Consider the following 10,566-nt stretch of genomic DNA (forward strand, 5'->3'; position numbering starts at 1 on the left):
TATTATCTTGGGCTTCACTTGTCTTGTGCCTCATACACTTTTGCATGATTTTGATGTCTTCTAATGTCTTGCTTTGAGGTGTCAATATCCTTGATTACCTCATTGCCTTTGTTTAAGTCCACGCTACATCCTTTGAACTATATACATAAACACTAGCAGAACCATTAGTCCAAATGGTTATGTTGATCATGAAACACCAAACTTTTTTTATTAAATAGGTCGAGGTCTATTTTCGTTATAGTTATGAAGCTAATCCATATCAGTTAGCATAATATGATCTGTATATGGGTCTCATATCAAAAGCCAAACCCTAGAAATAAAAACTTATTTTCACACCTTAAAATTTTACTAAATCTAATTAAAAAATATTGGATAACATTCAAAATAGCATAAAGCTACTCTATACTAATTAGTGTGATAAGATAAAGATATTGGGTTTCACCTCAAGTTAATATATCGACAACAATATATATGACACTCAGTGACTAAAGCTATTTTAAACCATATACATGTATACTACGAAGTATTCGAAATTTAATATAACCCATGGGTTCAACTCATTCAAATTAAAAAATAAAAAATAAACTCAATCCCAGCCAATCCAACCCAATTCTCTATTAAACTCAACCTAACCCAATCGGTCAAACAAATCAACCCATTTACCCATCAAAAGTGCACCCACTTGAGAAGCTAACTTGCTAAACCCATTTTAAACCAACTCATTAGTAGGCCTACGTTCTGTATATTATTTATATAAATTATCATTAGACATACTAAAATAGAAAAGAAAAATGGAAGGCTATATTTTATATAATAAATCTCTTTTATTACACTCTTTTCTTTTAAAAACGAGAAAAGGCACTTTGCATGTTGCACCTGCATATTAAAGGGATGTGAAGAAGTGCAGATTCCGGCTACCGCTTTAGTTTCTAATAAAAATTTCAATAATTAAAAAATATTTTTCAATCTAAATAATAAAGAAAATGAGTTATGTAAATATTTTCTAATGATTATAACTCTAATTCCGTGATTTTCTAGAGCATCTAATGACTAGAAGTCGTAGCAGTTCCAAACAAGGCCTAATGACTTTGGTGATTTTGCATCTATTGTAAGGTTGTGTGATTGTGTCCAGCGCGTATCTCGTCACGGATGCGTATGTTGCACAACCATATCGCACTATTCACGTTTCTAGCATGTTGTGAATGCCAGCCATCCCACGAAATAAGCACTCAGCCGCACGGTAGCGCATTCTGGTGTGTTCTCTCTCCTCCGCGGGCTCCACTTTTTTGCCTGCACATTTGAAGTTCGAGGTGCAGTGGCTACGCTTGCGCATTCAGCATCTGCTGGACTCAAGCAAAACTGCACTTCGCTCTTGGCATCATTAAAATATTGTTACATCACCATGAAAAGCCTTCTGGTTGCATCGTTCGTTTGATAATATATAGTAACTAAATTTACATTGACGCTGCTGCAGCACTGCCTACTATCCATCTTTGTTTCATTTACATATCCTTCATGGCCAGCTCCCTGACATGTATAAAATATATTACTGGTCTACATAACTATGGCATAGGTATCGTAAAGAGTTAATCTACATGCAGCGAAATATATGGTTTATGCTTTGAGACCGATGTAGAACACCACATTGCTCTGATTTGCGTAATGAAGCAAATGATGGAAGACAATGCCTATTGCTATGTCACAATACAAGAATTAATTTCATATTTCATTGTCTTCTCATTATGCCATACATTCCTTCCTGGTGCCAATCTATACATGACAATCATAAAAAATAAGCTATAATAATTTACAAATCCAACTTGGATACAAACTTGCCTCTCGCCCTATTACAACCATGAATCCAAAATCTGAAATCCATACCAATTATATTCAGTTCTGCAATGGAACTGCTACAGATGAATACATCTAGCACAGGGCGATTATTGAGAAAACACATGTATGTCAAGGAAAATGCGTTTACAGAGGCAAATCATAAAACTGAGTTTACCAATGGCAGTTGAACTGTTGAAGAACATCTTGTTAGCAATCTAAGAACCAAAGGCCCAACCGCCCCCCACCCACACACCCACTAGACTAAGCATGGGCCCCGCAATGCGAATAACATTTACCATCAGACAAATTTCATCTTGCACATAGTGGCAGTACTCCTAGGAACTTACTGTGAAATGGGGAATAGTAACATCATATTGGCAGCTATGAACATGGAGTTTTCGTTCCAACGAAACCAAAACCCATTACAACATATGCAAAGGCCTGGAGGTATATGTAAAGATAGTATTTGTGGCTTCCAAGTACGAAGTCATATGAAGCACATATTAGGAGGTGGAGTGCAAGCAAGAGCTCAGGAAAGTAAATCCTGCAAATGCAATGATTGCAAAATAAGCACAACAAACAAGTAGCATTTTTTATTCCTTCAGCACGGAAAGAGTGAATTGATATGCTATGTAAGCCTCCTCAGTTACCTCTCAACGCATTCTGTTGGCTTCACTGGTTCAAGGAGTGGAACATCTAGGTCATCCTTCACAAGATCTCCTACCTTCTCAGTGACTACCCAATCATTTGCCCGTGCAGTCTCAAGTAAACCGGTTACAGCAGCACGCATGCGGTGCATGGACATAACATTCTCGAAGAGAATCCAGAAGGGCATCAAATGGAGAGACCTGATATATCACACAATATAATCCAAAGATGGCCACATTGACGGAAGATGGAAGGTTGAGCATTGTTGGATTATGCGTACCAAGGATTTCTGATGGCGTTCATACATGTGATTGCAGTGGGAATATAGACCAGCCCCCATACAGGAATGCTGACACCAGGAACCATGGCAGACAAAGGGATGACAACACAATAAAACAAGAATGTCACAAGGGGAGCAATAACCCTTCGGACAAAGAAAAAGCTGTATAACAGATGATGTTTCTTCCATATTGACACCTCCTGCATCATGTGCAGATGGCAATTATAACATGAGAAACTCATCATAATTCCTTACAGGGTGAGGACCAAGAGAACAAACCTTGTTCGTAATGATTTCCCATGCCATTTTCCTGAAGAGATTGGCGGCACCACAAGTCCACCTATGTTGTTGATGACGGTAGGCTTTGAAGGTACTTGGTAGTTCACTCTTAACCTGTATAAGATTCACAATAATTGTAATGCTGACATGGTACAATAGATATAGCTCATCAAAAAGCAACTGTCCCATGTTTACAGAGCATTAGTGGAATACCCTAATATCACCAACATACAAGAATTCCCATCCCTTGAGGCTAGCCCGTACAGCCAAGTCCATATCTTCTACAGTTGTGCGATCTTTCCATCCTCCAGACTGGTTAATAGCAGATACACGCCACACACCAGCTGTACCTGTAAACAGAATATAGTTAGAGTACTCATATAGTTATTGCTTTTCACATAGCTTACCCCACCGCGTCCTGTGAAAACTGACAAGAATCTTATCAGGGAAAAATCAATACTTCACTGTATGGCTATGGCTACAAACCAGCACTTACCATTAAAGCCAAAAAATGAATATACAAATGATCCTGATTCCTGCTCAACTTTGAAATGATAGTCTAGAGACATCTTCTGTATCCTTGTCATCAGGCAAACATCGTAGTTCACTGCAAAATCACCCGGCAAAGGCCAGGTCAGGAACATCCTGTAATCATAATGAACAAAATTTCTCGCTTACTTTACCAATATGATCACTGCCATAGCAAATGCAAAGAAATTGCATCAGAACATTTTTACAGCATAAAATTGTCAGCTGACATATTACTATGTCAGTGTCACTGAAAATTTTATTATCAAGAGCCTAAACTGAAGAGCATACAAAAAGGCGGCCCAAAAGGATCGTTAATGAAACAGAATTAACAAATTATGCACTTGTATCACATTTACTTGTGTACTTAAACCAGAGATTGTCACCACTCCGCACACTGTACTAAAAGATTACACTGTTCTCTAATTTAGAACAAAACATTCTAAAAGATAACATGATATTTCTTCATGTCAAGACACAACTATAAGAATTATATAAAAATCTAAATATACAGTTAACAATGATTGCAAGTCGCCTGGTCGCCTGGTCGATCCTTGGGACCGACCAGGTGGCTAATCGCGATTAGGCGACGACCAGGGCGACTAGTTGACCTCTAGTCAGTCCCATATCGTCCTAGACCTTTTAGACTAGTGGTTATACTTATATAGTTACATATATAAATAGCACAAATGATATGAGCACTGAGCAGGAACAAAAATGCAGCAAACAGCCTGCTTGAAGCCTACAATAATCTAAACCAAATCATCATCCAAATGGAAGCCTGCATCAGCAACTTCAGCAGATCCAGATTCATCATCATTGTCCTCATCCATTTCTTCTGTTGCATCACCTTCAAACTGTTGGGTTGTGTCCCTTGTTGCTTTCTACACCGAGAATAAGAAATAATATAGCTAGAAACTGTAGCAGCACGTGTAGAAGCAGCACGAGGCAAGTTACGGCCCCTTAGACCTTCTGCTGCACCAACAACTTCATCCACATTGGCCCAAGTAATATCAGCAAAATCCCTAGACGTTGGCGACCAGGAACTACAAGTCAGACGACTAATCGCCCTAATCGGCGACTAGTCAGATGATCAGGACGACTAGACAAGCTAATCGAGTCGCCCGGCAAATCCAGTATAAACAGGCGACCAGCCTGACTAATCGTCCGGCAAATCCAGTATAAACAGGCGACCAGCCTGAATAATCGCGATTAGTCGGACGACTTGCAATCACTGACAGTTAATATTGCAAATTTTGAAGGGCGGGCCTGGTGCAGCGGTAGAGCCTACCGTCTGTAACCAGAAGGTCCCGGGTTCGAGCCCCAACCTTTGCATATTATGCGGGTAAGGCTTGACATTTAAAGATACCCTTTCCAGACCCCGCACAGTGTGGGAAGCCTACAACATTGGGTACGCCCTTAGTTAACAATGTCGATTTAAATGCTGAAAAGCATTTATCCAATGTAAGGTGCAAATATTCCAAATGTCAATCAGGTATGCCAATCCAAGTTAGCACATGAGTTCTTGGGCGATGTCTTAATTAAAAGGATGAAATACCATGTCTCTTACAAGGATGAATTGGCTAACTCTGAGAAACGGGAATTGAAAATTAAGAAATAAGCTCTGTAATGAACAATAAAAATAAAGAAAAGAATCTAAATTACCCAACCAACATAATCTCTAATGAATAAAGAGAACTACACATGAATAAAACTTTTTGTGAAAACAACATATGTCACAACCACACACATAACATATTTGCTTTAATTTTTCTACATATTGTTCACATGTAAAGGTAGGTCCTCCAAAAACAGAATATTCCAAAATATATGCATGGCTACAAAATGATATATTTATGCTTACCAAACTCCCAACGTGCTTGTACAAGTGCAATCTTTGGGTTATGCACAAGAAATGGTATGGTTTTTAAAAGGAAGTCAGGTTCAGGTTGGAAATCCGCATCAAAGATAGCAACAAATTCACATTGCTTGGCGTATATATGTTCCATGCCCTTCTTCAGCGCACCTGCTTTGTATCCCTTTCTATTATTTCTAACCTCATACTTGATGTTAATTTTTTTGGTGGCCCAATCCTGGCACTCAAGCTCCACTAGTTCCTGCATTCAAGAAAAATGGTTTCAAAACCTTTCAGTGGCATGATTTAATATATACAGCCATGAAATGGAAGCTCTTGATGCATTTAGCTTGTGGGGTCATTGAACTGAATACATACATACTAAATGCCCTTTCTGTAGAAAAAAAAAACAGAACAATCTTAGCTAGCCGTATACTAGACACTTAAAATATCTTGTAACTTGCATTGTACCAGGCTGCTAACCATCACAAATATCTCTAAAATCTTACACAATGGCAGCAGCAATCAAATTATCCAGTGTCACCTCCAGTCAGATGTAGTTGACGTTTCAGATAGCTAAATTGATATAGTTACTTTTTGTTTGTCCGGACAACAATTAATACTGACTGGAGGGAACCACATAAAGAAGCTTTGTTAATCTCGTTTCTCTTAATATTGCAGTATAATGATCCAAAGCATTTCTAAATTTTAAATATTTTGAAGCATCAATATTTCCATATTTGCTAAGTGACTGAATGATCTTATTCATACATACAACAGAACAACGCAATGTTGCTGGAGCTAACCTAGCAAATTAGTATCAACACTCGTATGCCCCATTTCATAATGAGAAACTGATCATTCCTTTATAATTGCAAGTCACAATTAACTTTCAGAGATGCATCACATCTACCACAATTTGACCCAAAGTCATATGAATATTTTCTACTTTTCGTCAATCAAGATAAGCTAAAGTCCCTGAAACCAAGGTCTACCTTAATAATCGGATCAGTGGAGTCATCCAAGACTTGTATTACAATACGGTCTGGTGGCCATGTGAGGGCACACGCAGCGTCAATGGATAGCTTGTACACCTGTACAAAGAAACAAGCATTGCAATGATCCGGTGTCAAATTCTATAACATTGCAAGACGCACAAGAACATTGTTCAGACATCTAGGAAAACTACGGTTTTCTAGTGTTGTTAGTCTACTGCCAGCAATGCAAAGAAAAGACTAATCATGCATTAGTGACAGTGTCAGTACAGCAAGGAAAACGAGACTGTCCCCATCCATCTTAATACCACTGGTTTCCTTTAATTGACACTAGGATAGCTCGAGCAGACACTGCATTGTGCTCCACTTGTCCTCATTAATAGGATTCCTTTTCCTTTCTTTAGGCGCCCATGGTATTTTTCAGGTTTCATTTCATAACTGAACCACAATGCCGTCACTTGTATCATGATTGCACTAACCAAAGGAGCGTACGCGTAAACAGTGGAGCCCATTTCTGATACTAGCTCCACCTTACGACTTGAGAGTTGAGAAAGTACAGTACAAACACATCGAGAGACTTGTTCCTTTGAATCCATAATAAACTTCCCATCTCATTCAGAAACAGGAGGAAGGACCCCTGGACCCAAAATGCTCAGAAAATATCAGCATGATCCACGTCCAAAAAAAACCTCGGAATAAACTCATAACGCCGCATACTGCCTACGGTTATACAATCTAGCGACCGCGACGTGTAACAGGGAGAAAATGGGCCAGCAATTAATCAGGTCACAACACATGTAGCTTGTGCCCAAAAGTAGAACGCTCCCCACCTCCCGCTCGTTGTACATCGGGATCTGCACGAGCACCATGGGGAAGTCCGCCCCAGTGGCCGCCTCGACGTCGCAGCCTCCGGGCATGGGCTCCCAGCGGTACCTCGCGTCCGGGCGGCGCCACAGCATCGCGGCGGCGGAGGCGAGGCTGGCGAGGCCCATGTACGCGGCCTCGGCGACGAGCATCGCCGACGCCGCGAGGCACGCCCACACCGCCGCCCGCAGCGCCCACGCAGCGGCCGCGAGCGCCGGAACCGCCCAGGCCGCCATCTGGATGGGGGTGCCTTGCTTGGAGCGGACGGAACGGGAGGAGTGGGAGTGCGTGCGCCGCGTGCAGCAGCTCTGCCTGCGTGCGCTTTTTTGTTTTGTATTGAAAGGGAGGGGGGTTCCAGTAGTGGTGGTGGTGGTGGTGGTAGCGGTAGCGGTAGCTGGGGTCTGTGGTGTGGATGGCGGTGGCTGAGAGCGAGCGGCCCGCAACGCGATCGAGGAAGAGGAGGGAGGACATTTTGGATTGGATGTGGGGAAAGTTGCCAGGACGGATGTCCCCCGCTCCCGCTGGAATGGAATGCGCTTCCTGTACATGTGGGATACGATCTTTCTTGTTTCGATGACATAGGCTGGGCTCGATTTGCCTGGACCATACCCGCTCGGTGTTTGGTTTGAGATCTCACGAGTGAATAGTGACTGGCCCATAACGAGGGGATGGGCGGCCCGAGCAGTAGATAGGGTGGCCGTTGCCTGTTAGTCAGGTTAAAGTGTATTGTTTCTTATAATTTTTTTCCTTTTTTGCGTATACCATGATCTAACTTGCGGAGCAGCAGATTTATTTTATTTTCGGGCAGTTTATAGAGTCACGATCTTTGATTTGTTATCCTCACATAACTACCTTGTCTACTACTTATTAAAACTACAAGAGGTAGCATGCCTCCCCTGATTCTGCCTATGTCCTGTCCAACCCTGACCACCAAAAACCTCCGTCCATCCACCCACAACAATATCCCGTCCATCCACTGCATGTTGTTATAGGTGTACATTCGGGCCGCCCGGCCCGGCCCGGCCCAAGCCCGAAAAGGCCCGTATTATTTGAATTTCGGGCCGGCCCGGCCCGTTTGAATTTTGGGCCGTGCCGGGCCGGCCCATGGGCCTAGCCCTCGGCCCACGGCCCGGTCCGTAATTGCTTAAACGTGTCGGGCTCATTTCGGGCGGCCCGAAATTATAAAAGCCCGAAATTCAATTTTTGGCCCGAAATTCACATTAGGGCCCGAAATTCAGTTTTTGGCCCGAAATTCACATTAGAGCCCTAAATTCAAAAAATAATAAAACAAATAAAAGATAAGACAAATAAATTTGAACAAAATCAAACTTAATATTTGTATTAATTAAAGTTACCACAGCTATGCAATGACTACCTCATTTATAAATCATTTGTTAGAAGGAAAAAGAGTATAACCAGCTCTATACAAAGTTCGTAAGTTCAGTTTATTGTCTAATGTTCATAACAAAAGCAAAAATTACATCACACACTCTAATTCAAAGCTACAAAAAATATCTAACTAGCATTATCTCTAGCTTTATGTTCTTTATCAAGTATATGAAAGTGTGAAATTAAGTGTGGTTTTAATAAATATATGGGCCTTTTCGTGCCTCTATATGGGCCATTTCGTGCCTGCCTTAAACGGGTCGTGCCCGTGCCCGCCCATGGGCCGTGACCTCGGCCCAAACCCGGCCCGATATAACGGGTCGTGCCGGCCCGGCACTAAATTATTTCGGGTCGTGCTGTGCCTGGGCCGTGCTTTTTTTCCGTGCTTCGGGCCGGCCCATCAGGCCCGACCCAAATGTACACCTATACATGTTGTGCCCACCCCCGCCCCCTCTATCCTCATCCCCAAGCTGTCAACAACCTCCTCGCCATCTGCCGCACTCCACCAACAACCGCCCATGCCATCTGCGCTAGTTTTGCACTCTGCCTCCATCACGCCGCCACACTGCGTGCTCCAACTGCGCTCTCGCTAGCATGCCTCGAGGCACTGGGCGCACGCTGCCGCTTGAGTCCTTGCACTAGGAAGTGGAGGGCGAGCCCGTCCTTGCCACCGCAGACATGGGGCGACACAACCAACGACGAGGACGCGACCTTGAAAGGGAATTGTACCATTGGGCCATTTCTAGTTGTTTTGATGATTTAATACTCAACACATCACTTTGGACTAACACTCTTGATATGAGCATGAGCACAGGTTTAGAGAAAGCAAATTGAAGGCAAGAAGTCCAAATAAGTTGAATTGGATGACCAAAAGCGCAACTTTGGGTAAAGCTACAAAACCATGAGGTTTAAGTACTTGAATAAGTTGCACATGCATTATACTATTTTTATTGCACCTTTGTTTGGCTACTAACTCCTTTGTGCAAGAAAAGTGGCTTTTGGACTTAGTAGTAAGCATATTGCAAATCTTTGAGAAGAGAAGTGAGAAAGGTATGGTTCTACCACTTAGTCAATTGTTTTAGGGAAAAATTTCTGGTATGCCATCAGATTTTATACTCATTCCCTGTGTGCCACTGAGTGGCATATAGGTATATTTTTTGTGTGTATGACATGTGGGGTCAGTGGCACACAAGGAACAAGTATATTTTCCGATGGCATACAGGGAAATTGCCCGTTTTAGTAGCTAACTATGTTTATCTAAGTGCTAGAAAACCTTCTAAGAAGAGTCAAGAAGAGAAGGAGAAGTTTGGCTCAAAAGAGCCAAATTTGGGCTAGTTTTGGCAGCACCGGATAGTCCAGTGCCACCCACTAGGCAGTTTGGTGTGCACTGGACAGTCCGATGCCCTGTACGGCGAACTAGCCAGCCTTGGCCTCTGCTGAGCCACTTTGGCTATAAATCACCGGACAGTCCAGGCTAAGCACCGGACAATCCGGTGTACCAGGCTTCCAACGGCTACATCGGCCAGGTTAGCAGCGCCAATGGTCAACTAGGTCATCGGAATGTCCGGTTCCCCTAGAACAAGAAACCAACAATCAGGGGATTCGTGACTATTGCACTGTGCACTGCCCGGTGTGCGCTGGACAATTCAATGCACCTATGTACAAATAAAGTTTTGGAGCTTCCATATGAAGCTCCAACGGCTGCTAGGCCCCTTGCGGCTATAAAAGGGACCCCAGGCGCCATGGAGCAGGACCCAAGCATCACAAGTGCACATTGTAACTCTGAGACTCCGCAACCACGTTGTTTAGTGATCTGAGAGAGATTTGAGCGCATTTCTAAGCTGTTACTCTGTCATTTTGTTGTTGTGCTCTTGTCTTTGCTTTTGTGTGTGTTGTTG

The 10,566-nt window shown here is 42.5% G+C and overlaps 1 protein-coding gene across 3 annotated transcripts; it reads right to left on the bottom strand.

Moving 5' to 3' along the window:
• Positions 1-1,691: 1,691 nt before the first annotated feature.
• Positions 1,692-7,830, bottom strand: LOC103643584 (probable glucomannan 4-beta-mannosyltransferase 2). 3 transcript variants are annotated; one of them, XM_008666755.4, is made up of 9 exons: positions 7,249-7,819; positions 6,419-6,517; positions 5,433-5,685; positions 3,537-3,647; positions 3,254-3,390; positions 3,041-3,154; positions 2,762-2,961; positions 2,484-2,681; positions 1,692-2,377 (listed from the first exon to the last, which is right to left on the bottom strand). In XM_008666755.4, exons 1-9 carry the CDS (start codon positions 7,516-7,518, stop codon positions 2,215-2,217), a joined length of 1,545 nt encoding a protein of 514 aa, XP_008664977.2. In that variant the 5' UTR covers positions 7,519-7,819; the 3' UTR covers positions 1,692-2,214. The 3 variants fall into 3 exon arrangements, with proteins under 3 accessions (XP_008664977.2, XP_008664978.2, XP_035820183.1); XM_035964290.1 differs by having other exon boundaries at positions 1,694-2,377; positions 3,537-3,685; positions 7,249-7,830; XM_008666756.4 differs by lacking the exon at positions 6,419-6,517 and having other exon boundaries at positions 7,249-7,794.
• Between the last annotated feature and the right edge of the window lie 2,736 nt (positions 7,831-10,566).

This window comes from Zea mays, chromosome 1, assembly GCF_902167145.1.
Source record: "Zea mays cultivar B73 chromosome 1, Zm-B73-REFERENCE-NAM-5.0, whole genome shotgun sequence".
Lineage (NCBI taxonomy): Eukaryota > Viridiplantae > Streptophyta > Magnoliopsida > Poales > Poaceae > Zea > Zea mays.